Genomic DNA, 25,636 nt, shown 5'->3' with positions numbered 1-25,636 from the left:
TATTCAATTTCTATGGACAGAGACAGACTCTAACTCTCCACAACACTCAACAGAAGACTATAATTATAGAAAGGTTATTCAAATGATCAGACGCCTAAAACTAACAAATATCCATGACACATAGCCCATGAAACTACCCCTTCTCTTATCTTGACAATCTACAAATTCCTGACTGCTTTTTGATTCCAGAAGAAAGGGGAGATGAGTAGGTGGGGCAGTGAAAACGTGTAAGAAAGATATTGGCCAGTTTTAGATGTAGATGGAGGAAGCCACAGAAGTTTGACAAGCCGTTTTCCCACCTACCCTAAGGGCGGGCCTCGGTTCTAGGCCCTAGAGCTGGACTCAAGTCTACAAAGTGGGAGAGGCCTGGGAAAGGGGCGGGTCTGGGAGAGGCCCCACCCCCTGATCAACTTTACGAAGGGGTCGCGGGTGCTGCTGGGGGGCGCCAGACAAGCCTGGTGAGCATGCGCAGGTGTGCTGGCCTGCTCCTGGAATTTAAGAGGTACGGAACCGGCGCCGGCGAGTAAGGGTCAAGTGTGACCCACGGTACTTCAGTTCTGCAGTGTTTACCAACGCAATCTCCCTTCCCCGACCGGGCGGGCGACTTGTGCGGCTCCTCTGAAGTGGCTCCTGGGTGTGACTGAACCCAGCCCTGGTTGGGAGCGGTACTTGCAGGTATCACGCGGCTCAGCGGGCAGTGAGGAGGCGGGTGAGTGGAATTGGGAATCCCGCTAGAGGGCATCCAGGAGGAACGCACGGGCCTCCTCGGCTTGTTTGCAGTTGCTCGGATTCCAGCTCTGCGCTCTGCAGTTTCTGCTGGAGACGCTGGAGGAGGGCGCGACCAGACAGGGGTGGAGGCCTGGGCTGTGGAAGGAAGTCAGCGCGTGGGAGAGAAGTAAGCAGGGTATGGGTGGGCAAGGCTAGGTTCCACGTCCAGATCCCCTGTCTCTCCTTCAGTTCTGCGATGCGGGAGGTCTTCAGGCGCTTACCCTGGTAAATATATCTTGCGCATGCGCAGCTTGATTTTGGAGTGATGGTGGATTCCAGATCTAGTGTGATTGGATCGATTAACTGGAAAAGAAAATGGAGACAAGTTCATTCCAACTTGCCTTGCTTTCTCAGTCATTCCTGGCCACGCGCTGAAAGTAACTTAGTAATTTTATATTTAGTAGTAAATATAATGAGTAATTTATTAATTTTTAATCTATAAATCCCTATTTTTTGTTTTTTTCTCACTTTTGAGTTGAATGTGTAATTCATCTCATTCTTGTTTGTTTATATACGTAAGGCTTCGCCATTGCCTAACAGTAGAACTGGAACTGTGCTATATAGATTTTGAAGTGCAGTGTTTCAAGTGTTTTTAATTTGAGTTGTGTTTTAGAAGCAAAAGTTAAATTTCAAAGTAGTTGAGATTGTTTTTTCTATTTCTACTTGGTGTTGAGATCTAGTCTTCATTCTGGTAATAAACGTGGTTTGTACAACTTTTATTTACTTTTTGTTTATTGAAGAATTTTTTGGTACCTTAATAAAATAGTGGCTTTTGTAAGCATTCTCTTTATTCAGATGCTTATTGACACACTGCTTTATGCTCCTTTTTACAAGCTAATCTCGGAAGATAAGATTCTCCTTACCTCGGGGTATTGCTCTGCCTATGACATATTGGATTAAAAACAACCCTTCTTACAGATACTACCTATTCCTCATAGTTAGCGTCTGTTCCAGTTCCTTGACGCTGTAAAATCATTTGAACTTGTGTCAGCTGGCTATTTAATCTAACTCTCCAGATTCCTGTCACCTGCGCCTTACTGAGCCCTTCCTTTAGAGTTACTGGCTTAGCGCCTTAACTCTTCATCCTGAGTTAACCATCGTCCTTAAAGGTGTCTGTTGAGTACTTTAGAGTTTAAACTTAAACAGTTCTTGACTATTCCATTGCTCGTCCCTTAAACAGACCACTTAAGCTATTTGCAGTCATGGCGGTACCTTGGTCCGTTTATCATCCAGACTGTTCCTCCTTTGAAATCTTTAAGAACCAGCATGTCATCCTGAGCATCTCTAACCTGCCCTCGTAGCTCTATAATTATTTATACTGAGTAATTTATTAATTTTTAATCTATAAATCCCTAGTGTATTTTGATGCTTTTTCTCTCTTTGAGTTGAATGTGTAGTTCATCTCATTCTTGTTTAATTATATATGTAAAGCTTCACTATTTCCTAACAGTAGAACTTGAGCTGTGCTATGTAGATTTTGAAATGCGGTGTTTGAAGTGTTTTTTAATTAATTTGAGTTGTGTTTTAGAAGCAAACGTTAAATTTCAAAGTAGTTGAAATTGTTTTTTCTATTTCTGCATGGTGTTAAGAGCTAGTTTTCATTCTGATAATAAATGTGGTTTGCACAACTTTTGTTTACCTTTTGTTTATTGAAGAGTTTTGGTACCTTAATAAGCAGCGGCTTTTTTAAGCATTCTCATAAGAGCTTGAATAGAAATTACATTCTATCTGGTTTTATATATCAAAGTAAGCATATTCATGTCCACTGTGCTGTTAATTTTAGTTTACTTTATTTGCTAAGGACTGAAAAAGTTGTCTTAGTCTCCTATTTACATTGTGCTATTATTGATCACCTCTCTTGTCTGAAAGTTTTGCTATAAATATATTTCAGTTATGTGATTTGATTTCTTTATTTGTTTTATATCGTTAAGCTCCTTGGCTATAACAATTTCTCAAACTTGCCTTTAATGACCTTTACAATTTTGAGGAGTATAAGTCAGGTATTTTAAAGGAAGCCCATTTATTAGAATTTGTCTGATTATTTTTCTCATGATTAGATTGGAGTTATTGGTTTAGAGAAGGGAGATCACAGAGAGAAAAGTGCTATTTCCACCACATTGTCTCAAGGGAACATACTGTCAACGTGACTTACCACTATTGATGTTACCCTTCGTCACCTGGTTGAAATAGCGTTTGTGAGGTTTCTCCTGTGTGTGTGTGTGTGTGTGTGTGTGTGTGTGTGTCTGTGTGTGTGTGTGTGTCTGTGTGTGTGTGTGTGTGTGTGTGTGTGTGTGTGTGTGTTAGTTGCTCAGTCATGTCTGATTGTTTGCAACCCCAGAGACTATAGCCCACCAGGCTCCTCTGTCCATGGAATTCTCCAGGCAAGAATGGAGTGGGTAGCTATTCCCTTCTCCAGGGGATTTTTTCTAGCCTAGGGATTGAACACAGGTTGCCTGCATTGCAGGCAGATTCTTTGCTGTCTGAGCCACCAGGGAAGCCCTTTCTCCACTATAAATGCACTTTTCTCCCTCTCCATAGTGTACTCGTTTGGAAGGAAATCACTACAAAGAGCCCACACTCAATGGAGAGTTATGCGCTACCTCCTGGAGGCCTGAGTATGTAAATATTTGGAATTCTTCTCATGGGAGATTTGTGTATTCTTCCACACTTATTGATTGATTCAGTCATGTATATTAGTGTGGCTTAAGGGTATTTATTTTATAGTTTGCATTATAATCCAGTATTACTTCATTCAGTTGTTCATGCTGCTCCAGCTTTGGCCATTGGGAGCTCTTTCACTTAGCTTCTGTGTACCTTTGATGTGCCCCAGTAAATGTGTTTTGTTTTGTTTTGAGCATTTCTTTTCTTTCTGGCACTTTAAGATGTGCCAGACTCATCTTATATATTTCCTACTGAGAGGGTAACAGGCAGAAAGGCCAGGGATCTCCAAATGGAGGAAATAGGCTGCAAGTGTAAGACATTTTTATCTCTCTTAAGCGGCAGGAGGAAACAAATTAGTGTATTTTTTCCTTCTCTATACAAATTTAAAAGGTTTCTCTTAAAATACTGTGTTGCCATAATGACACCTGGTTTCACCTGAAGTTAACTATTCTCACACCTTGAGTTAACCAATGCATTTTTCTTATGGAAATGTTTCTCTTAAGCTATGCTAATATACTATGCATTTACCCCAGACTCTGTCCTCAAGTCCTTTCCGCCTAATGGCTCAGAACCTACTTGACAAACCACTATGTTATACTCAGATATTGTTCCCCTAATCTATGTAAATGAAACTATTTGTATGGTAATCTGCCATTCCACAAGATTCAAGTCAATCGTTTTATGGCCCGGGATGAATCATCTGGTGCCAAGATTATCCCAAAATGCATCTTATGGATGAGGGGCCTGGTGCCATTCTGAGTTTTAAGACATTCCTTTCTTTCGTTTACAGACTGCTAGTGACTATATAACATCCAGCTGAAGACTAGCAGGGAGGTACTCTTTCTACCCCCTTCTGATGTCTGTGTCAAAAGCTTTCTCTATCTCCTTTAGACTTTAGTAAAACTTACACAAAAGCTCTGAGCGATCAAGCCTCGTCTCTGGCCCCCGATTGAATTCTCCTCCAGAGGCCAAGAACCCCCAGGTCTTTCAGCAACAACCTTTCACTACCCCAGTCCTCAAAGCATCCATATTTCCATGGAACTCTGGTTCCTTTTATTGAAGAATGGTTTTAGAAACCAAGATCTGGGAGTTAAGTGTTCTTCTATGCCTACTCTGCTGACAAAGCAAGGAAATACATGTGTGTATACTAACCCCTATATATTCATATATCTGTAAATATTTCTATATGTAACCTTCTTTAACTGTATTAAGCTAAACATAAGTTCATACTCATATCTCCAGCTCTAATTCATTACCACATGGATCATTTGGCCTCCTTCCCTTGGTTATCTGAAAAGTCCCACTCAAACACTGAGAAACCTGGCTCTCAGAAACTGCACTCCATTTACTTAGTATTCAGTTCCAGCACAGTGTATATCAGTATCAGAATTGTTCATTTCTACCTTTGTGGAAAATAACTATCAACTGGAGCATGTTTTCTTATGCCTTAAGTCTTATGGATTCTGCTTATTTCCAAACTCCTTTTCTTGTCCCCCCTGGAATGTCGTATTCTAAAATGTTTTCTTGTCCTCTTTCGCATTGTGTATTTTTCCTTCTATCGCGCCATCATTTCAAAGGCCTTCATATATCCTTCCCCTACTTTGTTTATTAATCCTTACTTGAATGTTGATTGATCTATTCAGGTGGACATTGCCAGTAGATGAGGTCAGGAAATACTTTTATACATAAACTTTTGGCCAGATTGTAAGGTATACTTATAGGCAGACATATCTGTGTTGTGTATGATAATATATGATAATCTATTGAATGCTTACTATCTGCTAAGAAGTGAGGTGAGTGTTCTTTTATTCCCTATAATTCAATCAGACAGATTTTGTTACATTCATTTACAGTTGAGGAAACTCAGACTTTGGCTAAACAATTTGCTCAGGTTCATACATGTAGTAACTAGTACAGTCTGGATTTAACCTCATGTCTACAACTCCAAAGTGTGTACTCTTAACTACTATATATTGACTATATCAGGGTTTCTTAACTCAGAATTATTGACATTTGGGGCTGGATAATTATTTTTTATAAAGGGATGTAATGTGCACTGCAGGGTGTTTAGCAGCTTCCCTGTTATACCCACTAGATGCAGTAACAGCCCCCACTTGTGACAATCAGAACTGTCTCCAGGCATTGCCAGATTTTCTGTGTTGGCAGAATTGCACCTGAGAACCACTAGCCTAGTGGCTTACAATAAACATGACTCCTGAATGGTAAATTGCATCTGGACTGGGAGAACTGTAAACCAGATGGAAAGTTGGATCTGAACTTCTCTGACTGTAGTGACTCTTACAATCAGGCATGCTCTTTTGGGGAGCTCTGAGAGCTTCACTTGTAGAGTTGTTAGATATTGGTCCTGTGGAAGGAACCTTTCAGTCAAGATGCTTTCTGCCCAACCTGCATGGGCCACATTGCTTTGCACTTGAGCTATACTCTGTCAGAACTCCCACTGAAGAAAAATTCTAGTTCCTCAGTCCTCTGCTAGCAAGCTTTGTTTTCTGTCTAGTAGTCTTCTTAGTAGCTGGCGCCAAATATGATGTGTGGTAGACTTGTAAGTCTTGAATGTTGGGTTGAGCCTAAGATCTCCCTGTTGCACACTGCAGACTGGTTCATAGCAAATCCTAACAAATGAAAACTTTTAATTATTATAGTCTGGGAATATACTTTTTGGCCTAGATCTCATTTGTGTCTTTTTTTTTTTTTTTCCCCCCAGTTTCTCAGTTACCTGAATATTGGCTGTGTGTCTGAAGCTCCTGGAACTTTTCTCACTGCATATATACATTGTACACAAGTGCTTAGCCCCAGCCTGAGAATTATTAGAATCTTCTGGTAAGACAAATTTGAACTGCAGTGGGAGTTCTGTGGAGGAGGATGCAGCCTTTGAGTAAGCTGATGACTATCTCAAAGCCTCATAACCTGACTCCTCATGAACAAAGTGAGGTCCTGAGAGCAGATACGTCTTGGCAGCAGGAAACCATCGCAGTCATGGAGACAGATGACTGTGAGGCTTCTCGTCAGAAATTCAGGCATTTCCAGTATTTGGAAGTGTCTGGGCCTCGTGAAGCCCTGAGCCAACTCTGGGAGCTCAGTCTTCAGTGGCTGAGACCAGAAATTCATACAAAGAAGCAGATTCTAGAGCTATTGGTGCTGGAGCAGTTCCTGACAATTCTCCCTGAAGAAGTCAGGACTTGGGTGAATTTACAACATCCGAAGAATAGCGAAGAAGTGGTGAGCCTCATACAGGATGTGATTGATATGCTTGAAGATGAAGGTGAGAATATAGAAAATAGGAGGTAGAATAGTTGACCCTCTCCCATATGAGGAAAAATTATCTTAAACTTTTTTTTATTTGTATATAGTTGATGTACAATATTATATAAGTGGGAGATTTATGATATGTTATTGTTTAGTCCCTAAGTTGTGTCTGACTCTTTGCAACTCTGTGGACTGCAGCATGCCAGGCTCCCCTGACCTTTAACAGACTCCCAGAGTTTGCTATACTATCCTGCCGTCTCATTCTCTCTCACTCCCTTCTCTTCCTGCCCTCAATCTTTCCCAGCATCAGGGTCTTTTCCAGTGAATTCACTTTTTCCATCAGGTGGCCAGAGTATTGGATCTTCAACTTCAGTATCAGTCCTTCCAGTATAGTGATTCACAATTTTATAAGATTATACTCCATTTATAGTCATTATAAAATATTGGCTATATTCCTTCTGTTGTGTAATATATCATTGTAGCTTATTTTATACATAATAGTTTTTACCTATTAATTCTCTACCCCTTTACTCCCCTATTCCCTCTTCCCACTGGTAACCACTAGTTTGTGAGTCTGTTTCTCTTTTGTTATATTCAGTAGTTTGTTGTATTTTTTAGATTCCACATGTAAGTGATATCATAGAGTATTTGTCTTCCTCTGTCTGACTTATTTTACTTAGCACAGTAACTTTTTCTGAAGCTGAATGGTGTCAAGGGCCAGATCATAAAGAACTTTACTATACTAGGAAGGCTGAACTGAGAACTCAGAGATTGAGTAGGGGAGTAAAACAATTTGATTTGCCTTTCAAAAATACTCTGTTGGTTTCATTGTAGAGCAGGGGTCAGCAGACCATGACCACAGGCCAGCTATTTTTGGAAATAAATTTTTATTGGTACACGGGTACATCCCATTTGTTTACATTTTGTCTATAACTGCTTTCCTGCTATGACTAGAGTTGATTGTTATAGCAGAGACTGTATGGCCTGCAAAGCCGAAATAAAATATTTATAATCTGGATCTTTATAGGAATAGTTGATCAACATCTGCAATAAAGGACAGCACTGAGAGCTCTGAAAATAGGAAAACCAGTTAGGAGCTATTATAGTAGATCACGTGTTAGAGAATGAGGAAGCATTGGGAAAACAGGAGACTGAACCTGAAGGATTTACATATTATCTGTGAATGGGATAAATGTTCTGGCTTGCATGAATGGGGTGTTAAATAACAGATTTTGTTGGAGGAGAGATTGATATATTAATTATGTGACACATTGAATTTGAGGTCTTTGTGCGACAGCCACAATGAACCATCTAATATGTAATTAACAATTTGGCTTTAATGTTGAAGCCGTTTTAGTAGAAGTTTAGTAGTTTTTGTTGCTGCTATAACATGTTACCATTAATTTTATTACTTAAAACAATATGAATTATAGTCCTACATGTCTGTAAATTAGTGGGTCTTTCTGCACTAAAATCAAGAAGGAAAAATACGTAAACTTATAGGTATGAACAGGAGTAGAAGAAATACAGATTCTTAGGAAGACCCACTATTTAAGAGTTGGTATAGATATAACTCCCTGGAGGAAGAAATGGCAACCCACTCCAGTATTCTTGCCTGTAAAATCTCCTGGACAGAGGAGCCTGGTGGGCTGCATCCCATGGGATTGCAGAGTCAGACATGACTGAGCGACTGAGCACACACATAGCTTCAACTACCATTATAGAAAACATAGATCTAGGATAGAGGAATGTGTTAAACTATACCATGGGAATGCCATTAGTAAAATCTAATTTGTCACAAACTACAAGACAATCCAGTTTTCTAGAACAAAATTCTAAGGAAGTAGGGCGGGGCATGGAAGAGGGATTTAGAGATTAAAAAAAACATGAAAGATAGGTAACTGATCATGTGAATGTGTGGACCTTATAACAAACATGTGAGGCAATTGACTGGATATTTGACTAAGAATTATTAATTAGAAACAGTGATGATACAGGTGTTGGAGTTATATTTAGTCTTTATCTAAAAAGTAAATAAAATGAAGGACTGAGAAAAATAAGAAAACTCAAAATAAGGTAAGCAGGCTAGAAAGGTAATCCAGAAAGTCAAAGAACCAGGCAAGATTGGTGTCTTGAGCTAAGAAAGAAGAAATCTGAAAGAAGGGATTGTTGAACACTGTTGCAACAAAAAAAGTCTTATAAAAATGAGTACTGAAAATAATTGATTGAAATTGTTGGTTAGCTCAGTGGTCCAGCGTGGGTCTGTCTGGGCTAAAATCAAGGCTTCAGCAGTTCTTGGTTTCTTTTTGGGTCTCCTGCTCCCTTTCCCCCATCTTCATACTGGCCATGGTGAACTGGGTCCTTTACACACTGCCATCTCTCTGACACTCCATTCGGTTGTTACAGTGTGTGCTGGCACACATGCAGTTGCTCACACTCATTCTTTCACTTTCTCTGTTTCACTGACCACAGCTGGGAAAGGTTCTCTGCTTTTCAAGAACTATGTGATTTGATTGAGACCACCCAGATAATCCAGAATCATTTCTTCATCTCAAAGATCTTTAATGTTACAGAATCCCTTCTGCCATACTATCCAAGGGTTTGGGCATGAATATCTCAAGGGGCCTATTATTCTGCCTATCACATGGGTAAAAAAAAAAAAATGAAATATGAGGTGAGAGTGTAATAATGATTATAGACTATTCCTGAGAAGTTTAGTTGAGAAGGAAATGAGAGGTTGCAGGGTAATACAGAACTGGGAAAGGCTTTTGGTTTCTTATAACGTGCTGTGGATCCCTGAAGAATCCACTTAAAGGGTTTGCCTTTATTTGTACTTAACTTAGATCTCTCAGGAGGGCTTCCATAGTGGTTCAAACAGTAAAGAATCTGTCTGCAATGCAGGAGTCCTGGGTTCGATCCCTGGGTTGGGAAGATCCCCTGGAGGAGGAAATGGCAACCCGCTCCAGGATTCTTGCCTGGAGAATCCCATGGACTGAGCCTGGCAGGCCACAGTCCATGGGGTTGCAAAGAGTTGGACAGGACTGAGTGACTAAGCATACACAGACCTCTCAGGGCTGAGAGGCTACTGGCTAGCATTTGTTGAAAACATTTAATGAAAACTATATTAGCTACTGCCACCTAGAACAGCAAATAAACAGTTGGGATAAACATAAACCAAACAAAAAGATTGGGAGGAAAGGTGCTTTAGGGAGTAAAGGATTTGAAAGCTCCTACAAATTCTTAGAGATCTAGGAGGCTGGGTATGTGTTCAAAAAGACCTGAGGATTCCCTGATTCTCACCTCTGTCCAGTCTTCAGGCTCCGCTCAAGCAGAGGTGATAACTATCTGGCTAAATGTTGAAGGCATTCCCTATGCAGACAGCCCATCTACAAAGGCTAGGGAATGGTTTTGAGGTTTTCCCCCCTCCACAGTTCAGTTCAGTCGCTCAGTCATGTCTAATTCTTTGCAACCTCATGGACTGCAGCACGCCAGGCTTCCTCTCCATTTCAAGCATTTAAGGGAATCTCTGTGGAATTGCTAGCTAACCACTAAGCTGACAAAAGACACTTAAGTGGACACAGAAAACAAAGAATATAGGCTTTATAAAATTTTTTAAAAGTTGAAGATTAGCAATATTGATAAAAGTTTAGCTACAATGATCAAGGAAAAAAAAAGACTAAAATCACTGAGATCAGGAATAAAGGTAGGGGGATTATTATTAAACTTGCATAAATCAAAAAGGACACTGTGAAAACTTAGATGAAATAGAAAATTTTCCAAAACGACCCAAACAGATTCTGACCCCATCTATAACAGCTGAAGAGATTGAATCCGTAATTTTAAAAATGTCAAGCAAGTAAAAAATCTTTTTGAGGAAGTGGGGATGGAGAAAGTATGACTATATCTAAGCAACTACCAAGACCATAGTAGTGGAGAATGAGAGGAGGTGAGTTTGGTGGGCAAGATCCATTTTAAATTAAAAGGGAGAAAGAATATAAAAAGAGCTTGGGAATGTATTAATTTGTGAATTTTTCTTTGAATGGCATAAGAGTTTCAGAGAACACAATTGTAAAGGTTTAGAAAGGAGGTCAGGAGAGAAAAGAGTTAAGGAAAGGAAACAGTACTCAATGAGAGTGATAAAATGGAGGATGGTTGATTTAAGGCTTTTGCATCTTTTCAAGATATATCTTGCATATTTCTAAGAATGACAAGACCAAAAAATGCAGTAGTCACTGTCCGAGGAATTATGGGACCGGGGTTTCACAAAGTGTTATAGGCCTGAATAAAGTTAACAGACTATAATCTTATTGGCAACATTCAAATGGCATGTTGCTGAAATTTTGGGGTTTTTTCTCCTCAATTTTGCCTTTATTTACAAAATGGTCTCATAAATATTTCTTGCATTGTTTTTGTTTTTTCTTATTTCACCCTGAATCAATAAGGGTGAAATACTTACAGACCAGTATTGGTCCATAGACTGACATTTGAGGATTAGTGGTGTAACTAATGAATCTTGGAGTAACATTAGAAACTGGCCCTTGGGTATATATATATATGTCTCACCAAAGGGCTGGAGAACAGAATTGGTTGCCGCAAAGATTTTTATGTCATAGAAGAGTCATTAAGTCTGTGTGTAGTATACACAAAGCAACTTAGAGGAAAAGAATCCTTGCGCAGAGTAATCCCCAATGTCTTTGAGGAAGTGATTGGTTAGGTAAAATATTATTAGCTCCCAGTAGAATTACAGCCTGTGTTGGCTAAGCCTTAATTAGGATTTAGTTTTGACAAGATTATAGTTGTTATTTTTTTGATCTGCTGTAACCACAGATGAGGCATCAAAGTATTATTTTCCCTCTTCTCTCTGATCTAGTAGTTCGCCACCCCTGGTAGAATATCAGAAACACTTTTAGACCTTTTTAAAACTATAAGATCAGGGACTTCCCTAGTGGTCCAGTGGTTTAGACTCCTTGCTTCTACTGCAGGGTTGTGGTTTCCATCCCTGGTTCAGTGAACTAAGATCCTGCATGCTGCATGGTGCAGTCAAAAAGTAAATAATAATAAAGAATTAAATAAAAATCTGGGCCCCACCCCTGGAGATTCTGGTTGCTGGTAGAACTTGACTTTTTTTCAAGCTTCTGAAGTAGCATGGTGAAACTGCTGTAATTATTAGAAGTGTCTCTGGGGAAAAATGTTTCTCCCTAATGTTTTCTTCATCTTCAGGTATAACCTGCAAGGATTCTGTCCTACATCAGAAAGGGAGCTTCAAGAAAGAGAAAATGGAAGCGGACTTAATAACAGGCAAATCCCAGGTAAATTAGGATTCCAGTCTTTATTGAAACATCCTGCCTTTTCTCTCTTGGTCTTTGAACTTTTGCCAAACATAGGGCATGACTGTTATGCTGCCACAGGACACTGGACCCATTTTAGTTGATGATACACTCTTTGGAAAAAATTTAATTTTGTATATTCTCTGTGCATCTATGCCCTCAAGATTGTAGATGATAACTGAAACTGTAGGCATAGGGCCTCCCCAGGGAATGTTTAAAATTCAAAGTGAAGAAAGCCAAGGGCAGAATCCTGAGCAATGTCAGTTAATAGGCAAGAGCAGAAGAAACCTCAAAGGATACTGAAATGAAGGGACCAAAGTTGTAGAGGAAAACCAGGTCAATATGATATCACCTTGAAAGCAAAGGATGAGCATTTTCAAGTACATTTCATATTTCAGTTCTTCAAAAGTTCAGGAAAGTACAGCTGAGTAGTGTCTGTTCTCTTAGTGTCAAGGAGATATACGCATGCATGGGAACAGAGGCCAGATTGTTGAGGGTTGAGGAGAGGAAAAGTGAGGAAGTAGGCAGAACACATGTAGACAGCTTATTCACAAAGACTGGCTCTGAGGTAGAGGACGGTTTGTGTGATTTGTATTTCAGTGTGATTGATGGTGCCTAGAAGGACAAGGTTAAGAGTGCTGAACAGAGAAGTGCAACAACTAATGGGATGAGGACCTTTATAATAAGTATTTTTGCAGTGCCTAACATTTCTAAGGGCTGGGAATATGACAGAAAACAAAACAACCTGCCTTCGTGGAGATTATATTATAGTAGAAGTAGACAGACAAATACAAGCAAATAAGATAATTGCAGATAGTAATAATTATTACAGAGAAAAATAAACATAACCCAGTAGACTGATTAGGAAGAAGGCCACTTTGTTGGGTAATCGGGGGGGGAGGGGAAAAACGTATTTAACAGAGTGACATTGGGCTCTGAGACCTGAAGGATGAGGCATCAAAAGGTTGCATTTCCCAATTAGAGATGCTCCCTCTTCTGCTAGCAGAGACTACATCTTCATTACAAATTTCCTGCAATTATACCTTAAACTCTTCCTGTTCTGAACTCTTTGTCTAAGTTATTTGTACTCTATAGTAATTTTTGTTCCACAGTTATTCCAACTGTTTTTTCTCTTCGATTAAAATATAAGCTCATCTAGAGTTAGGACGGCCCTTCATTTTCCTTTTGCAGCCCTCACAGAGTACCAAGTTGATAGGCCCTCATGTAACTTGATTTTTACCACTTAGAACTCCCAACACTGTCCTATCAATTATTTTTGTATATTGTGACCACCTAACCCTATTCTTTCCAAATTCATTTCTTCTCTAGTAATACTGATATTTTGGAGACCTTTAATTAAATAGGAACTTAATGTTTTAGGAACCAGTGAAATTCAAAGATGTGGTTGTGGAATTCAGCAAAGAAGAGTGGGGGCAACTGGACCCTGCTGTAAAGAACCTGTACAGGCATGTGATGCTGGAGAACTATAGGAACCTGAATTCACTGCATAAAGGTGGTATCTGTGTATTTACCTAATCTGCCCTTTAGTAGTCTCTTCATGCGTGCGTGCTCAGTCACTTCAGTCGTGTCCAACTCTTTGCAACTCTATGGACTGTATGTAGCCTGCCAGGCTCTTCTGTTTATGGGGATTCTCCAGGCAAGAATACTGGAGTGAGTTGCCATGCCTCCTCCAGGGGATCTTCCTGACCCAGGGATCCAAGCCTCATCTCTTATGTCTCCTGCATTGTTGGGTGGGTTCTTTACCACTAGCGCCACCTGGGAAGCCCAGTAGTCTCTTCATCTTCTGTTAAAAACTAGGACTGCTGAAGTGGTTGAGGATATTTGAGTTTGGGTTTAGATTTTCTAATAACTTTTGGGAACAATAGCGGATGCTCTTGCTGAATGTGATTGAAAGTCCTTTCTGATGTAGAGCTAGAATACACAGGTTCACTGGCCTTATCTTTTAGCAGCTCAGAGACTACTATTTTGGGATTGAATTCTCTTGCCTATAAAAATGTCTGAAATGTCTTTGTTTCCTTTTCCCCATGAAAAGAGCATCTACTTTCCAAACCATTTGAGACCTCCAAGTTGGAGAGTAAGAAAGAAAGTTGGATAATGGAGCAAGAAATCCCAAGAACAGCTGTTTTTGGTAAGAATCAGGCAGATCTGAGGCATTTGTAAGAAGCTTCTGTTCATTAAATACACAGATAATGTATGACCCAGTTTGAGTTGATAGTTAGGAGGTGACAACAAACCAGCTAAACTTTGAAGAAAAAAAGTCATTGCTTTTCGTCCACAGACTTTTTTTTCCTTATGTGAACAGGCAAAACAGTGGTGTGGGTTAGAAACACAGACTCCTTATTTTTTTTTTTTAATTGATGTGTAGTTGATTTACAATGTTGTGTTAGTTTCTGGTGTACTGAAAAGTGATGCAGCTAGGCATGTATATATATATCAAAATATATCCTCAGGATCAAAATTATTATATCTGTTAAGGATTTTGTAAGATGGCCAGATATAGTAGGTTTTCTACATCTTAGAACTAAGTGACTTGAAAATAACAAAATACATTAAAGTGATTTTTTAAATAGGAGTAAAGTTATGTGAAAAATGAGTTGTACAAATGTAAGAACATACTTATTAGGGAAATACAACCAGGAAATTTGCTGTTCAGTAAATACTGCTAGAACAATTATGGTTTTGATCATCTATTACTTCTTACAGATCATCCTAAAACTTAGTGACTTATGTAATTCTCACAATTTTGTGAGTTGACTTAGGAATTCTTACATTCCATATGATGTTGGCTGAGGGTGCGGTGTTCTGGCCACTTGATTGGGATGGAATGGCCAAGATGACTCATCACATAGCCAGAGGTTGATGCAGGCTGTCATGGGAATTTTGCTGGTCCTGTGGACCAGAATACCTGTACCTGGCCTCCTGAGGCAAGGGCTTCTCACAGCACAGCAGCCATGCTCTGAGAGGAAACTTCCTGAGAGGAGTTGGAAGCTGTCAGTCTTCTAAAGGCCAGGCCCAGAAGTAGCCTAGTATCACTTCTGCTACATTCTGTCGGCTAAGCAGGGACAGGATCAGCCCAAATTCCCGAGGAAGGGAAAAAAAACACTAAAAAACCCTGCACTTCTCTCTGAAGAGCATATCAGAGAACATGCCATAATTTTGATCTGCTGTAGTTTGTCCTCTGACCACAAATTGACTTCATTTTCCTCGTTAATTACATTTACTCTCTCCCCAGATGTCATCTCATTATGGCATCAAGTTTGAAGTCCAGAAACTCATTCTGTGAATTAAGTCCAGGTTTGAAAGAGATTCCTCTCACTCTGAAAACCTGTGACTTCAAGGAACAGGTTATCTGCTCCCACACATCCAACATACACTGGTGAGATGGAGACAGGAAGACTGCAGTCGGGATTCCCAGTATATGCCTGGGCTCCACCCTGGGACACTCTGATTTAATAGTCTACGTTCTAGCATGGGCATTGTATAGACAAATGATGATTGCTCCTAGAAATTAGACTAAAGGAGGCTGAATTGATATATACTTGACAAAGTTGGATGTATCAATGGGAGCTGCTTTGAGGTAAAAGTCATTTCATCAAGTAAAACAGTATTACCTAAGGACAGATTAGATGTGAGAGATGAAGAGCCGTGGTTATTCAAGTTTTCTTTATAAACTCCAGTGTAAATGTTAAAAGACCAGTGACTCATTGAACAAAAATGAGGATGTCAAGGGAAGCTGTTTCCACATGGAGGGAGATAGTCTCTCATTTGTTGAGTTTTGGAAGAGAGTAGGAATAGTCAAGCGGAGATGTCCTAGAAACTGTGTGAAACTGCAAAGCTGAAGATCTTACTTAACTACTGATAAATCATGGAAGACAACAGTGTTAGACATATCTGAAATTATGTGGAAAAAGAGAAAGAAAGTTCATTTAAATTTAATTTTTAAGAAATGCTAGAATGCATTTACTGGGTATATATATATATATACACACACACACACAGAGAAACTAAGTGAAAAGGAATTTTGAGAAGGGAAGTGGAACTTTATCAAAAGAAATACAGAAACTTAAAGAGAGGTGAAAAGAGAAAAACACAACCTGAATCAGGTTAAGTTTTGAGTCCTAAGAAACACATAGAAAAATATTTGAGCACTTGTAGAATCCGGAGTGATTTTTGTGCCCAGAATAAGAATAGTTTCCATGCTATCATATATTTCAGTTCTTTCTGCCTCTGTTAAATACAGGGAATAATTGCTGCCATAAGGATAATAGGGGCACTAGCATTGCAGGTTTGCTTTCAGATGGTTAAGGTATGGGGCCTATAAATTTAGACATGTTCCTAAAGAAATGATTAAATTGGTATTTTAGAAGGGCTTATTTTTTGAAACAGCTTGGGTTAAAAGAGACAAGTTATTGGAGAAAGCAAGATTAGGTATAACTCTCATAGACTAGTTATGAACCAGTGATGGCTTGAAATGTGATATGCCATGCCATCTCTGTATATATACTGATATTCTGCCAAGTTCTGTGTATTCTCCTTAGTATTCCTAAATAGCTCTCCTCATATTTTATGATCTCATCCTCTTTTTAATATTTTTATCTCATTTATTTCTTCTATAGTCCTTATTTTCTAACCCCACCTCACATTTCAATTCTGTATTTAAAGATCCATAAGATATGTGTATACCCTTATGTGGCTTAGCATTCCTTTCCTAATTAAGCAATTTTCCTTCCAGTTCATGGCATTTTTTTTTATTTATTTCTAGACAGAGAGAGAATTTCAGAAAATCAGGAATTAGTCCCAAAACAGAGAATTTCTGGAGAAGAATCATCCCATGCAGTGATTATGACAAGATTGACTGAAGGTGAACATTTTCCTGTAGATGCCTGGAACAGTGATGACTGGTTATATAGGAATCAGGAACCCTGGGACATAAATTTGCCGCAAGAAGTTTTCATTCCTAATATAGTGTATACTGAGGAGGGAGACTTTGAATATAGTGAAAATAAGGTAAGCGCTGATATTAAGTCAGTTAAGTCAATTTTTGATACACAACAGGGAATTCCTATGAGAAAGGATTCCCCAAAGTGTGATCAGCTTAAAACTAACTTTGAATTTAATTTAGACTCAATAGGTAAGCAGCATTCAGAATATAAGTGTGGGAGTGCCTTGAGCCTGAGTACAGATATTCAGCACCCCAAAAGTCATACCACCGTGAATTTCTATAAATGTTATCAGTGTGGAAAGGCCTTCAGCCGCAGTTCATCGCTCATTCGACATCAGATCATTCACACAGGAGAGAGACCCTATCAATGCAGTGAATGTGGAAGATGCTTCAACCGACGTTCAAACCTTACAAAGCATCAAAAAATTCACACTGCAACAAAAGCCTGGGAAGGCAATCAATGTGGAAAAGCCCTCAGTGAGCATGAAGACAGTAACAGAAATCCAGGACTCCATTCTACAAATAATCTCTATGAATGTGTTAAGTGTGGAAAATCCTTCACCCGTGGCTCCTCACTTACTCGACATCAAACGATTCATACAGGAGAGAAACCATTCAAATGTAAGCAATGTAAGAAAACCTTTAACAGAAGTTCAAACCTGCTTAAACACCAAAAAATTCATACTTGAGAGAAGTCCTGTGATAGCAACAATGTGGGATTCCTTCAGTCAGAGTGCAAAACTTATTCAAAGTCTGTGAATTTCTTCTGGAAGGAATCCTGTGAATATAGTAAATGGAAGAAAATATCTGTCAGAGAGTATTCTTTAATTGATATGAATGAATTAATACTGGAGATAAATTGGATAGAAATCTGAGGGAGCTTTTCCAGATTTCATATGAAGCCATAGGGTTCGGAATTAAACACAGCAATGTGGTAGTGTTTGTCCTTATTCTCATGTCCATTGGTCATTTCCTAGGCAGGTTGATAAGGAGTCTAGGGGTCCCCAAGGAGAGAGGGGTCTGGAATTCTCAAGGAGGAAGAAAGGACAAACTTTTTTTCTTTCTCCACATTCCTTAGGATTATATAACAATAATGTATCCTGCCTAAGGACAGTCTCTGGGTTAAACCTTCTGGCTAATTCTGTTATCTTAAAATGTAAATTATGGGAGTAGGTCTGGTGAGGTCTTTACAACCTCCAGACATTCTTTGGATTCATTGGAGAGTATATAACTTCATTGCTAACACTAGCAAGCGGGTACTCTTTCTGCCCCCTTCTGATGCCTATGTCAGAAGCTTTCTCTTTCTCCTTTATACTTTAAAAAAACTTTTTTACACAAAAGCTCTGAGCGATCAAGCCTCGTCTCTGTCCCTGGATTGAATTCTTCTCCTCCAGGGGGCAAGAATCCCGGTGTATTCGCGTGATTCAACAACAACCTTTCATCTTGGGGGCTCATCCGGGATCCTTCAGGACAAGGTAAGGATGCTTGGAGCTTAGTTCTTTGTTCTCTTAGTGAACATGTTTTCTGCCGTGCTTTACTAACTCTACCGTGTGCTTGTGTGAATGAATGGCATGCCCTGCGTGAAGCAAGCAAGGAGCCCTGCTCTGCGGTTCCACAGTGATCTCATACAGCTTATGGCAGAAACCTGTCGGGGCGTTATACCGACCTGCTAATGCCAAGAGGCACCCAATGTCTCCTTCGGGAACCAACCAGAAATGGGCAAAGCGTGTGGACCGAACTCTCCTTTCTCGGTCAAACTTTTCGGTCTCTTTGACCATTTCATAACTCTTTGGGAATTAGAAGTACTAACCTAATCTATCGGATCATAGACTTTCAAGGGACTTATGATCTATACTGTTATTGTGTACTGTGGCTTAGGTCCCGAACTTGGATTGGTGGCCAATAAAGCGCCTAGCCTCGCTAGGAATCGAAAGTTTGGAAGCTAGATGGAGCTGTAGCTCTTAGAACATCTCTGATGTTAAAGGTTATTCAGATTGGGACTGCAGTGGGTTTTTTTTCCTTTGGTAACGCTGGCTCTTAGTGGATCAGAGGAGGCTGTTATAATGGTGTGGTGATGCTAGAAAAGAACATCTCAGTTTTATGTTCGTGTCGGTCTTATTGTGGTCAGGAAATACTCAGGGTCGTGCACAGGCACTCAGGTGATGAATGTTTCCCACAGCAGTCTTAGCTTGGGAGGCATTCCGGAAGGTTACTCTGATTCACCCCGGGTGACATCAGAGGCAAGCAAGGTTAAAGGGGAAGAGCTGGACGTCAAGTAGGGATGCTATCAAGTCTACCCCTGGTACATCCCCACCCCATCTCAGTGGTAGAACCGGGAGGGACGAGTACAGCGCCTGTGTCGGTAAGGGACAGACTAAGTCCGACCAGGAAGGAAAAGCTTTTGGTGTAATGTCTGTCGACACCCCCATCTAGAGCAGGGAGGGACGCCTCCAGTAGAAAAAATGGCGCTGGTTGCTTTTTTTTCTCTCTTACAGATGGGAGCTAACAATTCCAGCCTCACTCCTTTGAACTATATCCTGAAAAACTGGGATAGATTTGATCCCCAGGGCTTAAAGAAGACACACCTGTATCCTATGTGATACTGCATGGCCACAGTATCCATTGGAGGACGGCGAATGGTGGCCAGTTGGAGGGTCTCTTAAGTATAATACTGTTCTACAATTAGACCGGTTCTGTAAGGAACAAGGGAAATGGGTAGAAGTAGCATATGTGTTGCCCTTTTTCTCTCTGCGAAATATGCCAGACTTATGTCCTAAGGGTATAGATTTGGGCGTGAAACCTTCAGCTCCCTCTTGTCCTCTTATTTTGCCCCCGTACCAGGGACTCCAAACTGGGATTCAAACTGCCCACATGGAGGTCCAAACAACTCCTGTCTCAGTACGACCTCAGACTACTCTGGTTCAGTAGAAACTCAGACCTTCAAAGTAAGAGATGAGATGCATGACAGGAGACAAAGAGAAAAAGAAAAACAGGTTTCTCCAATCTATCCCTGGGCTCATATGCGCAGAGCAGCCAGAGAGACTGAGGAACAGCCACACAAGCTGTTGCCTCTTTATGAAACACCCACTGGGAGAAATAATCAGTCTGTGAGAGTTAAATAAGCCTTTCTCTTACCAAAAAATACAAAGAATCAAGGAGGATCTGCGAGACTTATTTAGATGACCCAGAAAAATATATTAGAGCTTTTAAAGGTGTTACTCTGCTTTATGACTTGGAAGGATGTGATGTATATCTTGGGACAAACGCTGACTCCCGAGTCAAAGACTCAAGTTTTGGGAAAAGCGGTTGCTTATGGAGATGAATGGCTTGGTAACAAATCAGTAGGGAAGAGGGAGAACGAGATAGCGGCCCTCCTCACTGGGAATCAGGCGGTCCCAACTATAGAACCAGACTGGGACTACAACACAGCTAAAGAAAGATGGGATCAGAGTCATTTTGTTAGATGTATTCTTGAAGGACTTAGGCAGGCGCGTTCTAAGCCTTTAAACTATGGCAAATTGGCAGACATAGAACAGGAGGCGAAGGAAGCTCCTAGTAAATTCCTAGATAGACTGAGAGAAGCCCTTCGCAGATTCACTGAGATTGATCCCAAAAGTGAAAAGGAAAAAGTGATCTTAAAGGATAGATTTCTCACTCAGTCGGCTCCAGATATCCACCGTAAGCTATTAAAACAGGCGTATGGACCAAATCAGTCTTTAGATACTCGGTTACAACTGGCTCAGACAGTCTATTATGATAGGGAATATGAGGAAAAGAAAAAAAGGCAAAAAAAGACAAAGGAAAAGGTGGAAGTCTTCGCCCAGGCTATGAAAAACATTCTTAAACAGCCTGAGAAAAATGCCCAGAGGGGCCCAGGTGAAAAGGGATGGGCTTGCTATTACTGTGGAAAGGAGGGGCACCTGAAGCGGGATTGCCCTCAAGTATCTAAGCCACCCCCGGGCTCCATGTCCGGTCTGCAAAGGACCACATTGGAAGAGAGACTGCTCCCAGAGGCGTAGGTCTCCGGGGTTGGACTCTCAAGACAATCAGGACTGAAGGTGCCCGAGGGTCCCCACACAAGCTCCTGTCCTAATTACACCTGAGGAACCCCAGGTATTAATAATTGTGGGGGGCCAATCCGTTTATTTCCTTTTAGATACTGGGGCAACTTATTCTGTGCTTACTGAAGCCCTTGGCCCACTTTTTTCCCGATCCACTTCCATAATGAGACTGTCTGGATGAGCCAAAAGGTATTATTTCAGTTATTCTTTATCTTGCAACTGGGATTCTGTGCTGTTTTCACACGAGTTTCTGATCGTGCCAAAATCTCCCTCACCCCTTTTGGGAAGGGATATACTGAGCAAGGTCCATGCCTCTGTTTTCATGACTATGGAGCCCTTCCTTTCTCTCCCTTTAGTTGAACAAAATGTAAATCCTAGAGTATGGGCTGATGGAAAATCTGTGGGTCGAGCACAAAATGCTATTCCTGTAGTTGTTAAGCTCAAAGACCCACACGTATTTCCACATAAGAAGCAGTATCCACTGAAACCTGAAGTTAAGAAAGGGTTAAAACCCATCATCGAAAATTTAAAGGAGCAGGGACTATTAATTCCCTGTAACAGTCCTTGCAACACTCCTATTTTGGGTATAAAAAAATCAAATGGTAAATGGAGACTAGTTCAAGATTTACAAATAATAAATGAGGCTGTAGTTCCTTTACACACCGTGGTGCCTAATCCTTATACTCTATTGTCTGAAATTCCTGAACGGGCCAAATATTTCTCAATAATTGATTTAAAGGATGCCTTCTATTCAGTGCCTTTGGTGGAAGAAAGTCAATTTCTATTTGCCTTTGAAGACCCTACGCAGCCAGCTTCTCAGTTAACCTGGACAGTTTTGCCCCAGAGATTTCGTGATAGTCCTCACTTATTCGGACAAAGTTTGTCACGGGATCTACAAAACTTTAATAGCTCTGAAGCAGTGGTGTTACAATATGTAGATGATATTTTGCTCTGTGCTGAGACAGAGGAAGCTTGTTCGCGAGCCTCAGAAGATTTCTTAAACTTTCTGGCAGGCTGTGGTTACAAGACATCAAGAAAAAAGGCTCAGCTTTGTCAACAATCAGTTAGATATCTGGGCCTAATCATATCAGAAGGGACTAGGGCCATAGGCCCTGAGAGAATTAAACCTATACTAAATCACCCCCTACCTATGACTTTAAGACAATTGAGAAGATTTTTGGGAATCACAGGTTACTGTCACATTTGGATTCCGGGTTATGGGGAACTTGCCTGGCCTTTATATAAACTTATAGCTGAAACTCAGCAGGCCCAAACTGACAAACTGGTTTGGTCTCCAGAAACTCAAAAGACTTTTAAGGTTCTTCAGACTGCTCTCCTGCAAGCTCCAGCTCTGAGCTTGCGCACAGGGTCAAAATTTAATTTGTCACTGAAAGAAAAGGTGTGGCATTGGGAGTTTTGACACAATCCCGAGGGCCTCACCAGCAACCTGTTGCTTATCTAAACAGAGAATTAGATGTAGTTTCACGTGGGTGGCCCCACTGCCTAAGAGTAATTGCGGCAGCAGCTTTATTAGCACCTGAAGCTTTAAAAACAATGGACAAAACCTTACTGTACTGACTTCTCACAATGTGAGTGGAATCTTAAATTCTAAGGTTAATATTTGGATGACAGACAGTAGGCTTCTTAAATATCAGTCATTGTTGTTAGAAGGACCAGTAACTAAGCTTAAAGTTTGTGGAAATCTAAATCTTGCCACTTTCCTTCCTGAAAAGGAAAATGAAACACCTGATCACGATTGTTCTCAATTCCTAACTTTAAACTATGCAGCTCGGGAAGAACTAAAGGATACCCCATTAGACAATCCTGACATGGAAATATTTACAGATGGCAGTTCTTTTGTTCAGGATGAAAAGCATAAAGCAGGTTACGCCTTGGTGACTGCTGAACAGGTTTTGGAAGCAAAATCTCTCCCCCAGGAAACCAGTGCTCAGTTAGCGGAGCTTGTGGCTCTGACCCGAGCTCTAGAGTTAAGCAAAGGGCAGCGGGTAAATATCTACACAGATTCTAAGTATACTTATTTGACTTTACATGCTCATGCTGCAGTATGGAAAGAGAGACCCTTTAAAACAGCAACAGGAGAACCTATTAAGCATTTCAGAGAGATCGAGAGACTTTTAACTGCTATATATTGTCCTAAAGAAGTAGCTGTTATGCACTGCAAAGGGCACAGCAGGGATGGGAGTAAAATAGCCGAAGGTAATTGTCTGGCTGACTGTCAAGCCAGAAAAGCCGCACTTTACGAAACCCCTTCTCTACAGACGCCTTTGATCTGGACAGGTCCTGTGGAACAGGAAAAACCCCAATATACTGAGAAAAAATTAAAAAGATATGAGACACGAGGAACAAAGATTACTGATAAAGGATGGTTACAGTCTGAGGATGGACGATTAATAATTCCTAAAAATGCTCAGTGGAAAATTCTTAAGGGTTTACATCAGAGTTTTCATTTGGGTGCCAAGAGTTCTTATCAGATGGTTTCTCGTTTGTTTAAAGATAAAAATGTAATGAAAACTTTAAAGAATATTATCAAAAGGTGTGAGATTTGTCAAAAAAAATAACCCAAAGACTGAAAAGCTAACAAAATCTGGATTACAACGAAGTGAGAAGTATCCTAGAGAGGACTGGGAAATTGATTTTACTCATAGGCCAAAAGCTAATGGATATTCTTGCTTACAAGTTTGGGTAGATACCTTTACTGGATGGATTGAGGCTTTTCCCTGTCGTAGTGAACAGGCTAAAGAGGTTATAAAGATTTTAATCCATAAAATTATCCCCAGGTTTGGGCTGCCACGGAGCCTTCAGAGTGACAATGGCTCCGCCTTTAAAGCTGCTGTAACTCAGGGGGTGTCTAAAGCTCTAGGAATAGAAGATCACTTACACTGTTCCTGGAGACCCCAGTCCTCCGGAAAGGTTGAAAAAGCTAATGACATTATCAGAAGACATCTGCGCAAATTAACTCAAGAGACGCAGGACAAATGGATTAAAGTCCTACCCATAGCTTTAATGAGGGTTCGAACTACCCCCAAAAAGGAGGGACTGTCCCCCTTTGAATGTATTTATGGAAGGCCTTTCTTACTCACAGACATTGTTATAGACCCTGAAGCCTTGGAATTAACTAATTATGTAACTCAGCTCTCAGCTTTTCAACAGGCATTAACAGAACTCCGGGAGACGACTCCTGACCCAGCCTCCAAGACAAGCAAGCCTCTATTTGAGCCAAGAACCGAGGTCCTCATAAAAACATTGGGATCCGGGGGCCCATCCCTTGAGCCTCTCTGGGAAGGTCCTTACCAGGTTATTCTTTCTTCTCCCACAGCTGTCAAAGTGCCAGAAATTGATTCGTGGGTACATCATACTCGAGTTAAGAGGTGGCACCCTGACCAAAATTAAGTGACTTCATTTTATGTCTTTACTTTCTATGCTCTGACTTTGTACCTTTTAGATGGACCTGATAACCTATGTGAGCTTACTTCTGCTGACGCCAAATATCCTGAGTCTGCCGTTGGATCCTCAAGACAATGTCTTCCTGTCCTGGGCTCACTCCTATGCTGCATTCCACAATCGGTCTAACTGCTGGGTCTGCGGAGCGCTCCCCTCTTAGTAGAAGGCTTCCCGTGGTAGACATCCCCACTTCAAGGAAAAGACTTTCTCCAAGTCTGTGAATACCTTCGACAACAATCACATGCGATGCCTCTTCTTCATCTGATGACATCTACCAACCCTAAAATGGACTGTGCAACACTTTACACTTTAACTATGGACATAATGTGACTTTTAATTTCTATTTTAACTTGTTTTAATGACTATGTTGCCTGCATCTGTAATTGTATAACTGGGTTTGTTTCTAGCCACATGAAAGCTTTTAAGTTACAAATAGTTGCTCAAACTCCTGCTACTGCTGTAGCTTCCTCCAACTACTATTTGGGGCCCCTGGATAAGATATCCTCAATATGAGGATTAGGAGAATATGTTGCCTCACCAATTTAGGGACAACGCCCCTTGTCAGCTCAAAAGTAGTTATGGAACGAGAACGACGCCCCTTTTCCCTAGACAACATAATTCTAAAAGAAAAGTGGGGAATGAGAGAATCATTTCCTAGGCAGGTTGATAAGGAGTCTAGGGGTCCCCAAGGAGAGAGGGGTCTGGAATTCTCAAGGAGAAAAAAAGGACAAACTTTTTTTCTTTCTCCACATTCCTTAGGATTATATAACAATAATGTATCCTGCTTAGTCTCTAGATTAAACCTTCTGGCTAATTCTGTTATCTTAAAATATAAATTATGGGAGTAGGTCTGGTGAGGTCTTTACAACCTCCAGACATTCTTTAGATTCATTAGAGAGTATATAATTTCATTGCTAACACTAGCAAGCGGGTACTCTTTCTGCCCCCTTCTGATGCCTATGTCAGAAGCTTTCTCTTTCTCCTTTATACTTTAAAAAAACTTTATTACACAAAAGCTCTGAGCGATCAAGCCTCGTCTCTGTCCCCGGATTGAATTCTTCTCCTCCGGGGGCCAAGAATCCCGGTGTATTCGCGTGATTCAACAACAACCTTTCACCATCATCTCTCCC

The 25,636-nt window shown here is 40.5% G+C and overlaps 1 protein-coding gene across 11 annotated transcripts; it reads left to right on the top strand.

Annotated features, from left to right (window-relative positions):
* The first annotated feature begins 58 nt into the window (after positions 1-58).
* ZNF215 (zinc finger protein 215) lies at positions 59-25,359 on the top strand. 11 transcript variants are annotated; one of them, XR_008703053.1, is made up of 10 exons: positions 61-709; positions 6,152-6,709; positions 11,914-12,002; positions 13,401-13,533; positions 14,074-14,169; positions 16,804-17,048; positions 18,378-18,458; positions 19,479-19,646; positions 21,140-21,233; positions 24,508-24,707. XR_008703053.1 is itself a non-coding variant. In XM_055548800.1 (8 exons), exons 2-8 carry the CDS (start codon positions 6,310-6,312, stop codon positions 24,664-24,666), a joined length of 1,266 nt encoding a protein of 421 aa, XP_055404775.1. In that variant the 5' UTR covers positions 65-709; positions 6,152-6,309; the 3' UTR covers positions 24,667-25,359. The 11 variants fall into 11 exon arrangements, 9 of the variants coding, with proteins under 9 accessions (XP_055404770.1, XP_055404768.1, XP_055404773.1 ...); XR_008703052.1 differs by lacking the exon at positions 21,140-21,233 and having other exon boundaries at positions 62-709; positions 19,479-21,096; XM_055548800.1 differs by lacking the exons at positions 18,378-18,458; positions 19,479-19,646; positions 21,140-21,233 and adding an exon at positions 24,216-24,359 and having other exon boundaries at positions 65-709; positions 24,508-25,359.
* The last annotated feature ends 277 nt before the right edge of the window (positions 25,360-25,636 follow it).

Source organism: Bubalus kerabau, chromosome 15, assembly GCF_029407905.1.
Source record: "Bubalus kerabau isolate K-KA32 ecotype Philippines breed swamp buffalo chromosome 15, PCC_UOA_SB_1v2, whole genome shotgun sequence".
NCBI classification, from domain to species: Eukaryota; Metazoa; Chordata; class Mammalia; order Artiodactyla; family Bovidae; genus Bubalus; species Bubalus kerabau.
The sequence above is the reverse complement of the archived record's forward strand: the minus strand, read 5'-3'. Positions and strand labels throughout refer to the sequence as shown.

What these genes read in the sequence shown, in the direction of transcription:
- ZNF215 (XM_055548798.1), top strand. Translation starts at nt 6,310, where the DNA reads ATGCAGCCTTTGAGTAAGCTGATGACTATCTCAAAGCCTCATAACCTG. An exon ending in TGATATGCTTGAAGATGAAG is followed by an intron (nt 6,710 to 11,913) that starts GTGAGAATATAG and finishes CTTCATCTTCAG; the next exon opens with GTATAACCTGCAAGGATTCT. An exon ending in TAATAACAGGCAAATCCCAG is followed by an intron (nt 12,003 to 13,400) that starts GTAAATTAGGAT and finishes TTAATGTTTTAG; the next exon opens with GAACCAGTGAAATTCAAAGA.